Source organism: Silene latifolia, chromosome 9 (genome assembly GCF_048544455.1).
Source record: "Silene latifolia isolate original U9 population chromosome 9, ASM4854445v1, whole genome shotgun sequence".
NCBI lineage: Eukaryota > Viridiplantae > Streptophyta > Magnoliopsida > Caryophyllales > Caryophyllaceae > Silene > Silene latifolia.
Window position 1 is genome coordinate 8,900,656 of NC_133534.1, and position 21,469 is coordinate 8,922,124.

At 35.5% G+C, this 21,469-nt stretch overlaps 2 protein-coding genes across 2 annotated transcripts; both read right to left on the reverse strand.

Moving 5' to 3' along the window:
- Positions 1-969: 969 nt before the first annotated feature.
- On the reverse strand, positions 970-8,272 carry LOC141599009 (serine carboxypeptidase-like). The gene is made up of 9 exons (XM_074418874.1): positions 7,798-8,272; positions 6,906-7,074; positions 5,117-5,236; positions 3,568-3,711; positions 3,334-3,484; positions 2,640-2,728; positions 2,252-2,510; positions 1,989-2,122; positions 970-1,393 (listed from the first exon to the last, which is right to left on the reverse strand). The coding sequence occupies exons 1-9, from the start codon at positions 8,097-8,099 to the stop codon at positions 1,265-1,267; spliced, it is 1,497 nt and encodes a 498-aa protein (XP_074274975.1). The 5' UTR covers positions 8,100-8,272; the 3' UTR covers positions 970-1,264.
- Positions 8,273-8,901: 629 nt separating this feature from the next.
- On the reverse strand, positions 8,902-18,172 carry LOC141599012 (putative membrane protein At3g27390). The gene is made up of 10 exons (XM_074418876.1): positions 17,652-18,172; positions 14,431-14,539; positions 14,145-14,337; positions 13,819-13,955; positions 13,119-13,407; positions 10,901-11,007; positions 10,210-10,351; positions 9,927-10,125; positions 9,568-9,811; positions 8,902-9,353 (listed from the first exon to the last, which is right to left on the reverse strand). Exons 1-10 carry the CDS (start codon positions 17,743-17,745, stop codon positions 9,080-9,082), a joined length of 1,788 nt encoding a protein of 595 aa, XP_074274977.1. The 5' UTR covers positions 17,746-18,172; the 3' UTR covers positions 8,902-9,079.
- Between the last annotated feature and the right edge of the window lie 3,297 nt (positions 18,173-21,469).

Genomic DNA, 21,469 nt, shown 5'->3' on the forward strand with positions numbered 1-21,469 from the left:
GCATTCGAAAAAAAATAGCGAAAAGTCGTAAATGTGGAAATAAATATGCATGCATGTACATAAATACATAATAGGAGGAAAATCGTACTAGATGAGGCTTTTTTGGCTGTTGGTATTTACAAATTGGGAAAATTCATTGTAAATGACTAAGGGTATTGTATTTTTGTATGGTTGTTCCTTATCAAACACTTGTTGTTTGTATACATGTTTGTATTGTAATTCGAATTTAATATCTTTCTAATTTAGAAGTTCAAAAAATCTCATCTAAATACTTAATTAGTGGCTATGGTAGAACAAAATTCAGATGCGTTGAATTGAATTGCATTTTAATTATACAAGCTCGAAAACCAACTTGTAGCTAAAAATTATATTTGGAAACGAGTAAAATCTGTACGAGTTTCAGAACTGTTATATAATCTAAAGACTTTTAATGTACGCGGAACACAACAATATTGACTTAATATTTTACAAGTTCAAGAATCAAGGCTTTCATATATGACGAGTTAAATAGATTCGAACGACTACAGTCATTTGTTGCATTTCTAACTTACTCATCGACAAAATAGGTAAAAACAATTTAATTTTGCCAAGAATTTTATTTTATTTAAATCTAATTCAAAAAGTAAAATGAAACTTCTTTTTTAGAGCACAAATTTGCAAAATGAGTCATATAATTTTGTATTTCCGTATTTTTTGCGATAATTAGAGGCTATATTCCCCGGATTATCTTGCGACTTCATATAGTCCATCACTTTGACCCTTCGGCATTCTTGACAGCCTATGTATCAATGTATGTGGCATTTACAAGAAGCCCGAGATCCTTTAGCGTATATTATTCATATATCTTTCATGGTAGTATAAATTACATTCGCTTTTGGATCGATTTTTTTTTTTGACAGTGGTATCGATTTTTTTTAATAATGCAATTAGGTTAGAAACCGCACACTACAAAACGCGTAAGAAAGGATATAAATGCTATTTGTAAAATTCTATTAGTAAGAGAACAAAGCAAAATAGAAAATACAGATAATTGGTCGTAAGCTGTTATCATCGAACAGTCCTTGGAACTAATAGAAAGGATACAAAGACGTTGCATGATCCGATGTGCTACCATGTCCATACGTTCCAACACCCTACAAGCGACATCATTTCTGGTAGAACGGCTTATCTATAAATATACACACATACGCTTCTAACCAGAGGTATAGAAATCGCTTCTAACTACATAATGTCAAACCAAGGCCACAACATCCTTTCAAAGCAATTAATAAGCAGCAACTGATTTTCCAGGTGTAGAAGTGGCTTTAGAAAGCGATCCCTCGGTCCAACGCTTCAACATTTCTAATGCTGCCTTTGGCTGATCCATAGGTACCATGTGTCCAGCATCGTGAACCTGTTTAAAAGCAGCTTAATAAGAATTCCCAATACAAGAAGCAAAACAAGGGAAATAACCAGTACAGAGTACAGAGTATTTCATCAAATGACTAGCTCAAAAATGAACCGATGGAAAGTGAATTCTAAATCGGAACAGTCTCATTAAAAGCGATCAATTTGCGTTGACTTTGGCATTGGTTACACATACCATTTAACATTTAATCTAACCCTTAATTACTACCTTCATTCCAAATTTCGTGTCCACAATTGACTTTAGCAGTAAATCAATGTCAACTCTGACCATTAATTTCTTCAAGCATATGTACAGATACAATGTAAAATTTGTTTGGTTGGTTTGTCTAAACTACTCTTTTCACATTATATTTTACGAGTTGTGTAAATTAAGAGAAAATTCTCAAGTCAACATCATTTGACCACCAAAAATCAAACAGTGAATAAAAATGGGATGGACGGAATATACGTCTCACAATTTGAGACAGCATTGCAGGACAGTAACTGCTTGAGGAAACTAGGTGCTTAGGATTACTAAGTCTCATAAAACAATTCCTAGGGAATAGGCATAGACTCATAGTACAACAGTAATTAGAAATCACCTTGAGAAAACTCAAAGGGCCATGACTTTTCAGTATTCCTGCCTGAGAACCGTCCACCTCGAATGGAATCTCAGGTGATGCCACGAAATCTGTCTGACCGCTCCATTTCATAGCATGCACCCATCTCGAGTTACCTAGTTTAAATAAGTCATAGCCAATGTCAGCATAAGAAATAAGACATTTATGTTTCTGAGTATTTCAGAGATCAGAGATGATGGTGAAATAATATTCAGTGTGGATTAGGAACATCTGTAATCTCTTACCGAGCCAATTGCAGATGAGATCATACTCTCCGGCATATACAAGCAGCTTGACATCATCCTGGAGAAGAGCCGGGATGCCTACTTCCAGATTTCTCATCCAATCCACAAGCATTGCTGCATACACGGTTGTGCTACATGATAAAAAATCAATGTCCCCAACACCAAGAGCTGTCCTAACGGATGCCTGGTTAAGGAATTTCTCCAAGTTTGAGAAATCATAACAGAGTTTACCCACACACTTCTTCCTTATATCATAATACTGAAAAAAAAAAAAGGAAAAACAAATTCATCACAACGTAATATTCATAAAGAAAAAATCACATGATAATAACATACGGAGTACTTATCAACAATGACAATAATTAATTTCGTGAGCCATTGTTCATACATTGGAGTCACCAATGAGCAACCTAATACCACCAAATATGGGGTTGCATAGGAAGTATGAAGCCGTGCAGGAGACCGTCCCATCTGTACCTGAATTGAGAAAAAATAATGAGAGGAAATACAAACTGCTACAAGTGGTAGTCCTATATATTTGGATATGCTAAAATGAAAAGTCGTACTGAACTAAATCAAGTTAGTAAAATACTAAAGTGTGGAAAGAGAAATAACTTAATCAAGATAGTAAAATGAAGAACGATAAGCAAAAAGTAGTGTGAAGGGAAGAAAGGAGAATAAATGAAGTTTGAGAAAAAAAAAATGAAATGAGAGCTTGAAGGAGTTTTATATTGGAGAATTAAATATGAACTAAATCAAGAAGAAAAAATTCTGTAAAACATGGAATGATGAACAAATAATAGTATCAAATGAAACGAAATAGTTTGCAAAAAGAAGGATTAGAAATCTAAAGATTCAAATAAAGCAAAGGTGATCTCAAGTCAACCCCTATCATCCACATGAGTTCTTTCCCTCCATTTCCAATACCATATTTTCTAAATCACCAAATAAACTCATATCGCGTTCAATCATACTTTATTACGAACTATTCAAGCTTGCATAAAGCTTATTTCTAATCACCCCGAACATAATTAGTCAATAAGATTTCAAATCACCAACATAACTGAATACTTATGATTTACCACATAGTTTGATGGATAATTCACACAGAGGGACCAGCTTTTTTATCAAATTATAAGAGGATTTCTTGATCAAACCCATCTCCAATGCATAATCAGGGTAAGCTGCATACTGCACTGCAGGATCCGTAAGGCCATTGCCAATGGCAAATCCCTGTTAAAGAAGGTTTAGCTTATATTAAAAACGATTAGCCAAAAGCAAACACAAATTAGACAAAAGACAAAATGATGGCATACCTTCAAGTTGATATGGACATCTTCCTCAGCTTTCTTTCCACCATGCAGACGAGCAGCAAAAGCAGGGATATAATGGCCAGCGTATGACTCTCCGGTTATGTAAAAGTCATTGCTCGCAAGCTCCGGATGTTTAGTAAAGAAAGCCTGGTATTTGACAAGCGACCCACCAAGTATCAAACCACCAAAACCAAATGAAAGAATAACAAGCGAACTGTGATACCAACCATACCATGAAAATTTTAAAACCTGATTAGAAAATACAGTCAAAGGGATACAGTTTAGAGATAGCACAATCTCCCAGCACTCACTGAATGATTGAAAAATGCACTTCCTAACATAGTTTACTTCACCGGGTAGAGAAATGAAGAGGATTGAAGTATCCCTTACATCATCGTTGTCATTACCCAATGTCTACCAAGGAGGTTAAGGGGAGCCGGGTGTACGCAGCCTTTCCCTTCAATACAGAGGTGGTTTTCAAGTGATTCTTACCCAGAAAAGGGACAAAATCTACTACTTAATGGAAGGCAAAGGGATTTAAGGAGTCAATTTTATTTAAAGGAGCCAATTTTATTTTATCCATTACTATATGAGACTAGCTTCTGGGGTCTTTGTAATTATAAAGCAATACGTACTCCAGTTGAAATAGGAGTATACAACTTTTTTGGACTAATACATAACTCCCATGTTTTCTATACCTCATGTACAAAACTTCTAACTTTTATAATTTTTTTCAAAACTCCTACCTTTTTTAAAACATTTCCCAAAAACCTTCTATCAAAAGCTAGTTTTGGCAAAAATAAAAAGACATTTTCTGGCTAATATCGAACAGGAATGGTGTTTGTCTCCTAATAAAATACAGTGCTGAGCAAAAATAAAGATCGTTTATGATTGATATCTGCCGTGAAATGTCTTATGTTGGCTAAAACTGATATAGTTAACAGGTTTAGAGAAAATGTTCATAAAAGATCGGAGTTTTGCAAAATAAAAGACAGATACAAAATGTAGATGTTTTTAAAAAAAAATTGTAAACAAAAGGTATTAGAATTATCAACAAACACTAATACACTATTATCAAAAAATTACAAAAGGTAGATGTTTTATATACGCTTTATAGCACTACTCAGTAAGGCACAAGCTTTTAGGGCCAAAGTATGAATAACAAATTCGATGATTTCACAACTTCATTGCGCTTAGGACTCTTCAGTAATACAATCATGATCATCTCACATTACTTTGCTATACGCCTATACCTCTTAGTCTTTTCTTATCCCCTAATCTGTGTAGCTGTGTCTAGGGGACTTCCCAGGTTGAAATTCACTCGAACTAGCTGTCTGATATGTGTAAAAACATCAAGAGTTTTACGTTAACCATGAGCCTATTCTAAAATCCATAAAGCTGTGCATGTTTAAAACTTTGACATCACAACTAGTTCACTATACGATACACAAGTTCAATTCAGCATCATAAATCATAAATAAAACTACGTAAATAAGGGATGCTTCGCAAAAGAGTTTGATTGCAGACAACATATTTTGAGGCAGAGAACTACCTGTAGAAAGTCATAAAGGTCACTGCTGACCCCTTCTTCATCATGGCGCAAGTCATGTCTATTAGAGGAGTAACTGAAACCAGTCCCAATAGGCTGGTCAACATAGATAAGATTTGACACCTGTAGAATCACACCAAGTCCCACTATTAAACAATTTACATGACAAATAAAATGCTTACCATTTAACTCTTTTTTTTTTAAAGATAATATCTGCTCTTGAGTAGCGAGAAAAGAGGTCATGGTGAAAACGACTTCATAAATCTAATTACAAGAACTAATGAGAGAGTCAATAAGGGACCAGTACGTCTGTTTGTCAAGAATCATACATCCCTTATATATGGAATTATGGATCGACATCGTCTCGGAGCACAGATTCAGGTTTGAGTGCTATGGAACTGAAGCACCTAACAATGAATCGTCACGGATCAAGAACAACGACATCAGCTGTTCATTTTCTAGCCTTTTTAATGCTTTTTCCAGAGGTCTGGAGAAAGAAGGCTATAATTATTAGAAAATTCACTAATCCCCTTTTTCCTTTCCGCAGGGATCGACAGTTTTAAATATCCGCCAAGTAGAAATTTCAAAGTATTTGTGTTGTTGAAACAAAGAATTAATGCCACATAAAAAAAAAAATGTTTTTTTCACGAGATCACCTACCTTGACAGGGTCTTCACAATGAAACACAAAAGGTCACATACAAATACAACACACCACTCAGGCACTCACCAATCATCCATCAGCAACCACTTAGGCTTCCAATTAGGCTCAACTCTAGGTCCTTAATCCCTATGTGCATCACTACTTAACTGCATACCTAATGATGTCACCACACACCCTTTTGTCAAGGCATGAGTGCATAAACCTCACTTTGTATTAATGTCAATGTAAACTGTTACTCTTCACTTTTTCACACAGAATTTTCTAAAATACAGGACACTTGTGTACATCCTAGAAACACCTAGAATATTCTAGAACCAACACACACTCGGTTGGAATCCACACGTACTTTTTCTGCATAAGTGTGTGAGATGGACAAAGATAGAAGTGATAAGAGCATACAAGCCCATGGTGAAAAGCAGGAATGGAAACTATTACTCACTCCCCACTTTTTTCTCTCCCTGGATTCTCTAGACTACACAACACATGTACATATATGAGAGTTGAGACACCTAGGAAATTCTAAAATGCACAAAAACATTCTACTCTTAGTACCCAGCACTAGAGCATAAATGAACATCTTACTATATTAAGAGTACTTTACAATAAACATAATCTTGATATATCCACACATTTCTAGAATATTCTAGTCAACTTAAAATGTTCTAGGCGAATGGACAATGCTCTATACCATCTCTAGAATACACTACAGGATTCCGCGTGAATCAGTAATGCCACAATGAATTTTACAAAGTTTTCCACAAAGATAAACAAAACAACAGCATGATAATGAGACTATGATACCTAAAGTCATGACAATGTACCAAATGTATAAGGCCACTACTTTGTCACGCAACAAAAATGGTCCTTTCAAGAACACCACAAAGGGACAATAATTAAGACTAACTCGGCATAATTATGATGAATCTTAGATGATTTTACAATCACCATTTAATGCTATGTACATTATTAGACAGTATCAATCTAAGATGATTGCATTTCATACAGCTAATGATTTTCAGACAAATATAGTAAGGAGTACTAAATATATCTTACTGCGATGTTACCTCTTTCGTAAAAACAGAACTGTCCTTTAGAAAGACTTTAAATATTGTTCATAAGAAAACAGTACCTGGTCCCAGCCATACTCATTCCATACAAGGGATAAGTTATTGGCAATTTTGAATGGTCCATTCTCATAAAACAGAGCCAACTCGCTACTACAACCAGGCCCTCCAGTTAGCCAGATAACAACTGGATCCTCTTTGCTTCGTCGTGACTCAAAGAAAAAGTAGAACATCCTACAATTGATAGAGGGTAATAGCAGGCATAATCAGTACATAAACCGCATTTAACCATTCATGAGGAGCACCCTTAAAACCTACTGAAAAAGAAACAAAACAAATGCCTACAGCAAGCACAATGCAAAACCTTCAGGAAAAATTCGATGAAAATATGCACACAGCAACTTCTTCTTAAAATCTTATCTCATTAGCACCTATGTTCTCAGACTCTCAATATTAACTCGCGTACTCGTGTCCGACCCTCGACACTCAGACGTGGTAGGACACTCCGACACTTCATTTTACACCAAAAACATTAATTCTTTTCACAAATAATACTCCCTGCGTCTCAATCATTTGTTTTTATACCTTTGAATATAATATTTTTCCACATAGAATATAAACGGTAAACAAATGATTGGGACGGAAGAAGTACACAACACGGAAAACACCACATTTCAGTTCCTTCCTCGGCTTCTTGGGTCTGCATGCTACTGTAACAATTAGGTTGCTAAACCTGTAATCCCGAAACCGAAATACCTACTCCGTACTACAATTTCATTCTTCGATTCTTAATAACCCTAAATAATCAACGACTAATCAAACTTTTCAATAATCCTCGTAATTTATTCACTATTAAAATCAATCAACCAGAAATAAATGAGAATAACGTGTTCCAAAATGTGCGAAAATAGACGATTAAATTGACGATTAAACTAAAATTAAAGCTGTAAATCAAACCTAGCATCATGAGAATGTTCAATCTGATAGTAACCAGCATGATGACCTAAATCTTCAACAGAAATTCCAGAAGCATCGTAAAAATTAGGAAATTTAAACCTCTTCTCAACGAGTCTTCCATCAAGCTTCGGCAAATCGCCATTGTCGCCGTCGTCGATAATGTTGACGGATTTTTTCGGAAACAAATTGAGCGATTCGATGAGATTTCGTGGACGAAGGTCGTTAAATGGCGTTAACATGGCAGAGAGAGGAGATACGAAGAAGATGATGAAGAAAACGCAGAGGATTATCGATTTCGCCATTGTTGGAGAGATGAAGCTTTGGTTTGACTGTTTTACGGTTAGGCGGTTGCTGTAGGACAAAGCATTAACTACCTGCCTCACTGTGTCATCCGTCTCCAACCACGATTTTCAAAATTTTCGAATTCTATCGGATCGGGTTTCGGGATTTTATTTCTCAGAATTTGAGATGTTATGATTTGTTTATATTAAAGACGACCCTGAATTATATCGACTAGTTTTTGTTAATAGCTACTAGATTCATTACATGTTACGTTTGCCAACTTTAGTCTCGAAAGTTCATATTTAATTATGTTGGTTATATTAGTAGGAACGACCTTGAACAATCAACTAGTTTTTTCTTTTTTTTTAAGATTAGATTTATTACATGTCATAGTTTGCCAACTTTAGTCTCGAAAGTTCACATTTGATTATATTGGTTATATCGGTAGAGATGATGTTGAACTATGACTAGTTTTATTTTTGTTAACAGTTAGATTCATTACATGTCACGATTTGTCAACTTTAATCCCGCAAGTTTTTTTTTTTTTTTTTTTTTTGTCTTACGAAGCGCGCACATAATCGCATTACAATAGAGAGGGGCGATTCAAACCTGGGACCTATTGTCCACAATACCTCCGTTTAATCCCGCAAGTTTACATCTGATTATGTTGGTTATAATTGTAATGACATCTTTTCATAAGGTTGTAATTAGGCTCGTACGCTTATAGAGTCAGGAATGCATGGAGCCCGGAGTCTATTTCTGAAATTGTCTCCGGCTTGCCGCCTTCTTGAAGTCGGCTTTTGAGTACAGAGCAGCAGCAAAGGAAAAAGGCAGAACTTGATACATATAAAACCAACCATGAATAAATTATCATGTTTATCCAGAGCTACATTTTTTGATATTACAAGCATCAAAATTCTACACTACAGAAAATATTACAATTGCAATAAAACCATATACAACACTCTAAAGTGTAACGACAGAACCCGAACCTCCCACATTATTGTATCTCCAAATCCTTCTCAATGGGAATATGGGAGAGACTCTCGGAATCAAAATCACTTTGAGTACGTTTAAAAGATCTTTCACTAAGGAATCTAACAATGCCGTTCCTTGACTTGGATACTGATCCGGATCCTGATCCATTGCGATCATTGCCTTGATGGCTTCCACCGTTCTTCTTCGCCAAATTCTCCAATATGGATTTAGTAAGATTTTCAAAGCGGCGTCTAAAGGTTGGAAATCTTGTTATAGATGTTGTGATCCCCCGAAGCCTTCATTACATGTAACGTAACCAAATTAAACACATACGCAACACATGGAACATATTGGACGCGTTTTTAACATGGGTCAATCGGAAACAATCTACCGAGTATCTATTAAAAATATACTGTACCATTTCTCAATTGATGTGTTTCCTTAATTTTTCATTTCTAATATGACCTAAAATATAATTAAACATTAAATTAAAGCGCATAAATTACTTACCTTCGAGCCAATGCCTCAAGTTCTGCTTTTTTAAGCTCATCTTCCGGGGCATTTCCTGTACAACAGTTTCGAAATCTCTGCGAGTCCCCGCCTAATAAAATCAATTTACCAAGATAATCCTCTTCTGAGGGAGAGAGGTTTTCAGCTTTTATTTGTTCCTTGAGGATCAACAGTGGGTTGAAAAACCAATCAAAGAAAGCTTCTTTCGGTCTGTTTGTGCTCGTTATTTCAGTAATGTTGTCACCTTCAAAGACAAAGCATGTACATTAAAACAAGGAAAATCCCAAATTTGTGCCTTGAGATTTGGGCTTAATACCACTTTGGTGCCCTAAGTTTAAATGACCAACAACTAAACTTACTTAACAACAAACCAGGGCAGCCGGCTTTTGCAGAACGTAGAAGTGTCTGTAAGATGCAATAGGCAGGCAAACCGATGCTAATGACTCCCTGCTTATCTTTGCCAGATTTAGAATCTGCGACGTCCTTCATGGAAATTAAGCCGGCAGAGACCAGTAAATCTCCTTGGTGATGGCACTCTTTGAATATGCTATCCAAAAGCTACAAAATTGTAGATAAATAAGCGGAATTATTACTAGTGAATATTTCTTTCGATAAATGTTTGTTTTCATCTAGATAATTTACCTCCAACGGCTTCAATTCAACCATAGTATTTTTTAAGGAACCCTTCCGAGAGAGATTTTTTTGGAAAGAGTTAGGCCTCGACAAAGTAGGTGCACTAGTTTGAGTTTGTTGTGATGATCCATCCGTCTTCCTATAATGCGGTCTGTTCACATGGGGGAAAAGGTTATCCACATAGCAGCGTCGAAAATGACAAAAATGGAATATGAACTTCAAGAAACAAGTAGAAAGTTGGTTAAACAGAATTTCGAGTCAACAACAATGTTAGTTCAAAGATCATTTGGGGTTTACGACATGAATCGTCAAATGAAACTGTCGCTGTAGGTGAGAAAGCACTGAAAAGTAAAAGAGAAAAAGAAGATACCGCTGTAAATAGAAGCGCAACTTAGACGGGAAAGGGAATGTAAAAGGCAGAAAGTAAAGAGACGTAAAAATAAAACCATTATCCACGTGAAAAGTATACAACAGTCCTCCCCGCAAACCCATTTTTTCTTTAATGACATGTATACCCATATTGTTTTCAATCACTCTTCACCTTATCAGCTTACATTTCCACAAGGCCACAATCACTATTGAACTTAACTTATCTATACATCTATGACTGTAAGTATCCAAAATTCCAAGAAAACCCAAAAACGTATAACACGATTTCAACAATTTTATGGATACATACATTTAATTATTCAAACAATACCTTGGAAAACAAGAGCCTTCAGGCATATCAATAATATCATTGCTGTATTCGTCGTAAATGGCCAGTGCTGCAATAATATAATGCAGCCCCATCAACAAGGAAGACTCCTGCACTCGGATATTCATCAAAATTAACAAACCTATTGGCTACCAGGACATCAGATATAACCACTGACTGAGTAATAGTTTTCGAAACAATTACATGACACAAGAAACAAACTTTCAACAATTCAGCCTTTTGATACTCAGAATTGTGTATTTTAACATTCCCGAAAAGGAAAGGGTGCCTGACAAAATTCAACATTTAAAGCAAGTTCAAATTAAAAAGTAGATATTTTTTGGTGAAAACCGAGGTGTCCACCGTCGACAACAGTGTATAATCCCCCCTCGCCGCGGGTGCTCTCACGAAGAGGTAAACGACTGGCCAAAGAGTTTGCTCCATTCCCATGGCCAAAAAGTAGATGTTGAAATCATTGGATAAAATTTACAAAACAGCAGGCGCCGGGCAGTACTTATTTCCTACCATGTACAGTTGACAACTTGACATACTAAAGAGCTGGAGCCACCTTTAAAATACAAAAGACAAGTTTATAGAACCTAGTACACCCGTACGGCACATCTTATCCAATGAGAAGTCTCCTTATTTCACTCAGATTGTACATGGTACTTTAGTTTGAAGAGGCGCACCAAGGCGCAAAGGAGCTGAAGCCACAAGGTGCCACGCGAAGGTGGGATGACATTCATAGTTAAAGATCTAGAAATTGTAAAGTTGGCCAATATGTAAAGAAGTAAAAGCTATGAGTAATGGGGCAAAGAAATGGAATACTTAAGATCTAGAAATTAAAGACATGGAAAGTGCGTAGTAATGAGCTCAATTAGCTGAGTCTTATCTAAATGGCGCGCCTAAATTGTACCGATGCGTTTTGGCTAATGCCTAATCCACCTTAGCTGTACTCGAGACACGCTTTTTTAAAGTAAAAATGGCACACCAAAATCTTTATGTGACAGTAACATAAAGGACGTGAGCTTAGGTCACATTTTCAGAACCGAAAAGCCCTCTTAACCACAATGACTATACATGAAAAGAAACCACAACAGACCATGCAGCAGAATCGTCAACCTCCCTTAAAACTGCAATCTGTAATTTTATACCTCCAAAGAAAACAGAACCTGCAAACATCACGTACTTCCCAAGTGACTTCCCAAGTGACTATACTGCTTATGCTCTTTTTTTTTTCTTGACTTTAACGGACAGGAAAGGTCAAACTTAAGGAAGGCTCTCTCTCAAAGTGTGTACTTCACGCAAGGGTGCAGTTAAGATGCTACACAAAGAACCTTGTGGAAGACAGGATGTCACTCGAAGCTTATTCAAAATTATGGCATATACATCCTCAATATGATACTGTTACTTATGCTGTTACAGAAACTTCCACCATACCATCAGAATGACGACAAAATTTATTTCAACCTTCAACCATCTTCTTCACACTTCATAGTTCGATATTTGAAACAAGGGAGTAAGGTATCCTTCCAATGGAATCATAGACGAAGTCCCAAAACGCGTTGTAATACCAATAAAGCATAACTTTTGTTTTCCAGCCTACAACAGAAAAATCCCAACAGGATGGTCTTTCCTACAATTCCCCATACATGATCGGGATGAACAATCCTTAATTTATCTTTTAAACCCAATCAAACACATCTTACGGAACAGCAAGAGCTAGTGAATAAGATCCCAATGTTTGAAGCCCACGAGTCAACAATACCAAAAATTTGATGTAACGGAATATCCCAACAGGATGGTCTTTCCTACAATTTCTCATGTATGTAGACAATGAAAAAATCCTTAATTTATCTTTTCCACCCAATCAACTACATCCTATGGAAGCTCAGCAAGCGCTAGTGAATAATAAGATCCCAATGTTTAAAGCCCACAAGACAATAATACCAAAAATTTGATGTATGAATATCAATAGGCATTATCAGTAGGAGCACAGGATCCTGATTCCAAAATGGCTCGCAATCAGAACAAATAGGAGACCAAGTGAAATTCCAATGTCAACTTATTAGTTCATACTTTATAGAGCAGAATTACCCTAGTCCTAGACTTTTCGGGAAATTTTTACTTCAGGACCAGAAAAAGGAAAAAGAATCTTTAAATAGAATAAGAACATCAACAAGAGCGCTGAATTAATGTAAACAATGTTTTGAAATTTCACCTGATATGCAATCACCCCAGCATAAGCACCCAGGCCAACACTAGAAACCATGGAGCCTAATACTGCTCCAACAACAGCTAAAGGCCACAGAATAATAGCCAAGCCTGCAAAAGGGACACATATAGTCTCCAGAAATGGGCCCTCTCGACCAATTAGATCCTGTATCAGACGCCGCCATCCCTTAAAAAGCATGTACGGGCTTTTAAATATGGCAAGAAGTGTGATCACTGGAAAATCAATCAAAAGACCAAAAACGCCAGCTATAATAGCTCCAGGAAGATAAAGTATTCTGCGATAAAATTAAAATTGCTGGTTAAAGATCCTCAAAGAAAATGAAAAAAAAAATGAAAATCTAGGTGTTTTTTTAAGCTGCTACATAATGCAAAAATGTTTGAGGCAAGAATAACAAAAATCAAAATATGAGTGTCTGGAGTACAGGTCACATCAACAATGCCAATCCCAGTATTAATGTTTGTATTGAGTATCTTGAAAGTGACTTCCCAACCAGAACCGTGAGGATACACAAAGAAAACAGACAACATTACAAGTTTACAACTAATCATCCTGCGCATATCAAACTATATTCTGATGATGTAGTATATCTCTAAAGTCTAAAGCAACTTGCATTAATAGTTTGGTCGAAATCACCTAAATAATATGCATGCAATAAATTTCGTTCAATCTGAAAGGTAGTACAAACCTAATCTCATAATACTTTGCATCTGGAGGACCACGTTGTCGCAAGTCATCCATAATTGAGAAGTATGAATGGAAACAAACATCTCGAAAATCTCTTATAACGGTAAAGCATCCCTCAACGGTACTCCAAGTTCCATCCTGTAAATAAGGCGGAAGTGCGCAACATTAAGACTTAAATTAAGAAATACGCCAACCAATCAAAGTAACGTAAGCTAATAATAAACATCATGCTATTTGTTGTTCTCCTCTCCTAATTGATCAGTGCAAGGCACGCACACACACACACACACATACACACAAAAAAAGGAAAAAAAAAACATTACATACATAGATAGAGTGATAGAATTCATCAGTCTTTCCTTCCCCCACAGCATCAAAAGTAGCAAAAACTGGTGACAGAAAGCCATAAACAGCACCACCTACAATGCTTGATATAATGCTGACAACAGGCCAGAGTATCAACACGATAACTATAAAAGGGCAGAACACAAGCTTCAGCACAGGTCCGACTTGTTTAGCTCTGATATCAAAGATTCAAAACCAAAAAATAGTTAGCTTCCACACAAGTGGCACACACTATCACAATTTATATTTTGATGTGTTAGAAAAGCACCTTACGACACAATAAAACGTCCAACAGAAGTGAACTGGCCAAAGACCCAAGGTAATTGCAGAGATCCCCACAGTCATTAGCAAGCATACCAAAGGGCATAATAATAAACCTGCAACAAAAATTTGACTCTAGCATGAACATTTATCTATGAGCTAACATTTTCTTCAACTACAACAGTCAACATGCAATTTCCTAAACGCATACAAGTCATCCGTTACTTTAAAGTGCAACTGTGCAACAGTCAACATGCAATTTCACAAAAATGCACTAAGTGCAACTGTGCAAGGCTCACTGAGGTATTAGGCAAACCACACAGGATGTTTTAGATGCACACGTTTGCAAAAAAAAAAAAAAAAAAAAAAAAAAAAAAAAAAAAAAAATGACTAGCGACACAGTGCTATGCCTTGGGTAACATTGATGTTGCTTAATTTCCAAGGTAACCATTGAACTGTTATTTAAAAATTACATAGAAAATATTATAAAAATTAGTGTTATATTTATATAAATAATTTCATAAAAGTATATTCGTAAAACTTTGCAAGACTATTATTTCTTTAGCTGAAAACAACATACCTCAAAAGGTCGGAACTCAATTAAAGAGCAGTAGCAAAATTTAACTACAACCATGCGTAACTCTCACTCTTCCATTCATGTTCCCGTTATCTCTATCAGTGTAGGTTTTCAGGAGATTCAAAAAAGCCAATCAAAAGAATAATGGATCCCAAATTTAATGGTGTTTTTGAAGAAATTGAGGGAATGAGTAAAGGAATCTAGCTTGATCCTAATACCAGCAGAGATAGGATATGAACACTGAAAGCGGAACTCTGATAGTTGAAGTGACACAATAACTCCCTATTTCACTATTTCAGTGAAGTAAACAATTATGCCACGTAAAAAATAGCTGTGTGTAAAAATCAAGCTCAGGGATATTATCATTATATAAGTTCAGTAGCCTAAGTATCCTTAAAAGTTACGAAGATAATTCAGAACTCTCAGAAAACAGAGTAAACTGTGTTCCAAAATAGAATCTTCGTTAGACATAACATCGGTATGCCTTACATAAACATTATACAGCAATTGAATAACAAGACCTTGATTGAGCCTAAACATACTAGACTTAAGAAAGACATTGAAAAGCAATTGGATTTAATTATCATTGTAGCTAGCCCTTTTGAAGAGATCAATTCCAAAAACACCATAAAAACCAGTGTGAAAAGCAACATAACAAAATGGAATTTTTTTATTTTTTTTGCACACATAAAAACTAGCGCTTAAAATTGAGGATCATAACAGCCTTTTTTCGCTCAACTAATCACGAAACCCAATGGTAAGTCCTCTTTCTAGATCATCAACATGTTGGAGCTTTACTTACGAAACACACTCAAAATATCAAAGACGACATATACATTGGCAAGTCCATTAACAGATGATTCTATCCCACCCAGAATCTAATGATGGAAACTCCAAATATAGATAGCATGCTACATAGCAAAAGATTGGTAACCTAACTCTACCATATATATACTCATACTTTCTCTTTATCTAACCAACGATAACGTTCCTACTTTCCTTTTTTGGCTGGCCATTAAGTTTGTGACCCCACATCGTCCCTAAACTTACATTTTCCACCACATGATATTGATTCTCCTTAACTCTAGTGCCCAAACAAGTAGCAACTTCATACTTGATCAAAGAAATACAACGTAATGAATTGGATTTAGTAGTGAAAAGGTGATAATCTACGTGTAGATAATGAGATGACATGGAAAGAAGCGTAACTAAATGCATCTTTCCATTTAAGGTGTGTGCAGAGGTTCAACTTAAATGAATGGAATTACATCAAATATGGTGGTCTCTACGTCTTTTAATTGCGTACTCAACTTCAGTGATTGGAGTTACAACAAATAATAGAAGTGGAGACAGCTCCACATCAAAAATAAACGACACACCCACCAGCATTAAACTTCCTGATACCTTACGCAAGATCCGAATATAGAAACATACCTAAAGAAGTTAAGACTAGTTGAAATCAAGCAATCCACTCCAACTCCTTAAAACAAGAGCTACTTAACCCTAGTTGCCACATTTTCTAGCGCAGTTAAAAAACCTAATCTCACCGCAAAAGACAGTTAAGCGATATGAGCATAACTTTTTTTACTCAAACTAACTATACCTCCATCTTACCATCTATGGACGGAGAATTCCACAATAGGTATTTCCTATAGTCATCCCTTACTAGTAAACTAATACGGAGTATGCCACAAACTATCACAAAACCAAAAGTTGAGAATTCATATCCTACGCAAACTGAAAACAAAGTACATTAACTAAGAAGTATAATTTTAAAAACAAACCAATTCAAAGAACAATAAACCTCTGTGCCCGTCAATTGTTCACCTCATTTTTGGCACGATTGGGAATGTAACAAATTTAGCCTAATGCTTCTAGACGACAATTGACCCATATCGCATTAGATGATCAATTTACCCATCAAAAACACCCTAAAAATAGAACGCTAAACAAAATGGAATAGTTAAACAAATAACTAGGATGGATTTCACGCACTTTCTATCTCGACTAGTGAACAAGTAGATGATGAATTTGAATTCAATTACCAACCACAATCAACTTAAGATAAGTAACTAACTGGGTAGCAATTACTTCCTCCGTCTCAATCATTTGCTTAACTATAATTCCAATACCTTCCACATCATCCCTCTTATATGATTCACTCAATATTTTAACGATTAATGCATACGTGTCAAATTAGGAGCCACCGGAACACAAGATAGGACACGAAAATGGTGATAGATGAACCAACTCAACCAAAACCTTAAGGTTATGGTTGAGGCCTAACTATTATAAATATTCTTATTACGCTCCCTCACTCAAATGCCCGTTGGGCTTGAAGAGTGGTTAGTTGTGCACCGGCTCCCCCGTACCGTGTGCTGGTTTCCACTTCGAGTTTTTGAGGGGTTTTGAGGTTGCCAGGATTTGAATTCGTGACCTTCGGTCACACTGTCTCTGATACCATGATAGATCAACTCAACCAAAACCTTAAGGTTATGGTTGAGGCCCAACTATTATAAATATTCCTATTAAATGGGACAGATGATTCCGGCTCAAATGTCGGTTCAAACACTAAATCTCAATGAACACTCACACAACACAAACATCAATAATAACAGAAACAGCAACATAAACATGAAGAAAGTTCTCACCTTTGATGATACCCAGAAGAAGAAGACCTACAAAAAAGGGCAAAAAACGAAGAAACTGCAAAACAGAAGCCAAGACACCACTCGGAGGCTCCATTTCCAACAACCCAAATCACCAAATCACATAAATATCAACAAAACAACCCAAAATCATTATAAAAAACATGAAAGTTCACATTTTTAAACACCATTTTCAGTAAAAAGTGAATAAAACACTTTAGTTTATGTTCTTCAGACAGTTATAATGAAAAAAAGAGAGATTTAAAGATGTTTTTAAGGAAGGTAACCGTTAGAGATAACCGTAAAATGGAATTTGATGATAAAAATGAAAGAGACGTGAGAAGAGAGGAGTGTCAGACTGGTGTAACCACCATTTTAATTCTTAATCAGAATAATGTTAATGTTGTTAATTTTGTTGTTAATATACTCTACTCTTTAAGCAACGAATATCAATGTCTAAGAATAGCTTTATCATCATCTTTTGTTGTTTCTTTTTTAAAGGTAAGAGATTGAACTAGTGATTTGGTGTACTAATGGAAGGTATGTGATGTTTTTATTGGTGGAATCGGATCGGGGTAGAATTGATGTTTTGTTCTGTTTTCATGTATTTTATTGTTTGTTTCATTATTATTGTTTTTGGTGTTGATCATGAGTATTTCCGATTGATAGATGGGGCAATCTCTTTCGGGATACTGAAGACAATTTAATGAGTTGATTCCTCTCAAGTTTGGCTTTTTCCATTCACAAGAGTTAGGAATCGAACCTCTAACCACTTGTTTAAGAGATAAGAGTTTTTAACACTCACACCAGCCAACTTTGGTTGTTTCATTATTATTGTAGAAGTGTAGTTTAGCGAGTAAGTTTATGATGAGTGGTAGTTATGACCCGGGTTTTAATCTCGTTGATAGATGCTTCATCGAATGATTCTTTTTAGTGATTATAGATGATGTGGAGTTATAGGTTTTTTGAGCGTTGAGGACCTAATGCTTAACGTCGGTTACTTCAAGAGCATTTGAGTACAGCAAAACCACTTTGGATCAATTGAGATGTAATTTTCACTAATGATGAGAAGATTTAGAACACGTTGTACCCATTATGAAGTTAGAAAATACATAGTCGACATTTATTTCAACATTAAATGCACAACATATTCGACATTGCTTTGACATTTTATTTTATTTTTTAATAATTTCGAGTTCAAGTAATTTCAAATAATAACAAAGATTTACTAATCTACATCCAACAAAAATTATATTTGTAAATTAGCTCATTGTTTCAGCCTTTTAGGTATCTCGATGACGACCATTGCGGATATTTTATGATGAAAAATCTAAGACTAATTTTTATCCTCTTAAATTTGTCCTTTTTACATATGAAAAGTATAATTTTTAATATTAATTCTTTTCTAACACTATTTTGCATTAATTTTGTGTATTACTTTGCCTGGAATAGTTACTTATAATTTTTAATATTAATAAATTTTCTAACACTGTAACAACTTAGGTCCTTAGAGCTAAAAATGAAAATTTTAAGTAGTCATTGTAGGCTTAGCTTGATGATGTGTCATAAGAAAAGCTAATGAGATACAAAGAGTGATCTTGTAGGGTATTTTTAAAATCGAACCTAACTTTTCCTATTGTTTGATTAGCGAACATCATAACCTATCAAATTGTTACATTACTATGGATAACAGTACTTAAAATAACATGAAGAAATAATCAAACCGGACTCGTGGTCGTTTTCTAATTGGATGTGTGTTGCTAAAATGAGAATAGTGTTATTTGTGGAATTATATGGTATTCAATATTGAGCGCACAAACTCAACAACCAAAGCGTCTTGCTTGTGACGGAATAATCCCGTCACAAGCTGAAAACCTCTCACAAAAAGGGAGAGGGGATAAGGTGGGACATCTCTCATGTGCTTCCCCACCCACATCTCATGGGTATTTTGTAAGAGAAAATGATATCCGTCACAAGTGACAGATACCGCCGTCTTTAATGAGATTTTGTGCTCAACAAATTATTAAATGCGCATGAAGTCCATCTATTTAGAAAGTGTACCATAAATAATAAATAAAAATATATTCTTTTCACCCATTAATAATTGCTTCGTATCTATTTTGAAGTATATCAATCATCAGTAATTTACTTGTACTAGACCGTCTCTCCAGAGTTTTTATGTTTGTAAAATGGCGTGCAACCCCTCCCATCTCACCATTATTACTCGTTCTAATTTAAGACATTTTAGTACAGTATGTAAGTTGGGAAAATATTTTAATATATAATTTGGGATACTTTATCCCTCCTTTGATTTTTATATTAAAAAAAATGTAAATACTTATCGACTGACAAAAAAAAAATCTCCATGTAATTAAATTTTCTTTTAAAAGGACATTACGTTAAAAAAAAGAAAAACATTATAAAAATAACAAAATTATTTGTACGAGATTCAGTAAAATTGTGCGGGATTTAACATGTCGCTTTATAAATTCAAGCAAGTGACTATTTTTGTTCGCAAATTTTTACTTCAAATGACCATCCCCGTTAAACTAAAAGAATAAGAGATTCTCAAGTTTTCCCGCCTAAATGAGTTGCTCTATATTGGGCTTTGGACTTCATTATATCCTATCTTTGACTAGGCCATGCTGATTTATTTCATACAATAAATAATACTATGACATTTAAAAAGGGGATAATATTTTTTCAAGTTGCATTCCCCTCTATTTTTTACTACTAAGAGAATAAAAATTTTCATTAGTTTTCCCTCCAAAAAGAAGTTGACTAAAATAAGGAAACAAAACTCTATTTTTATTAAATTATTATTTTTTAGTTAAGATATAATATTTAATCATTATAAATTTTTTTAATTAAATTATAATCTTTTAATTTAAAAAAAATGGTATAAATCTAAAATTAGTATATGAAAAACCGAAAAATTTGATATTATTAGTTTCGCATAATTTTTTTTTACCAAGTACGAGTATTTAGTTCGTATAAAAAAGTTATGAACTTATATTATTAATTTCTTGACAAAAAAAAAATTTAAAATTATTTGAGATAATTTATAAATTGAAATCATTAGCTTTGTGATTGTTCCGGGTGTAATTCCAGAACAGATATTTGTTACCACTCGTAGCTTGTAGAAAGACGTCTTTGCTTGAATCCTCCTTTGATCTCTCCTGAAACGATGAACAAACTGAGGGCTCGGCTATGGCCGAGCGTACTCACTCCGACGCTCAAGTCAGTAAACTTAGAGAGGTATGTGTTACTTGACTAAACGCGTATTGTAGAGAGATAAGGAAGATATTACCAGATGAACAGTGGTTATTAGGTTAATTTGTGGATCCTTTCCTCAATGAGGGTTGAGGAGTATTTATAGGCTTTCACCTTTTGTCACGTAGTGGCCAAGTGGCTAAGTGGCTAGCAGGTGGAAAGACCGTTCTACCCTCGGCCGATGGACCTATGGCAGGCCGGCCGAGGGTCCTGGATATAAGTACGCGGATATGTGTCCCGGCTGGCTGGTTGTCAGGCCGAGACCCCAGTTGACAGGCCGATAGGTTGCATCGGCTAGGCTGTCTAAGTCGTTGACTTTGCTGTGGATATCTTTGACTTTGCTCAATGTGTTGACTTGGTCAGCGGTGCAGAATATGCCCCATCAATTTGCCCCAGCGTAGTCTATGCCGTGGTATGGGCTTCGATGTATGTTGAGCGTATATTCTGCGTAAGTATTTTTGCAAAATTTTCGGTATCGGCATCTTCTGATGCATCGGCATGATTCTTGTTAGGCCGTACCATATCCCCCCTCCACATGGATGCGTATA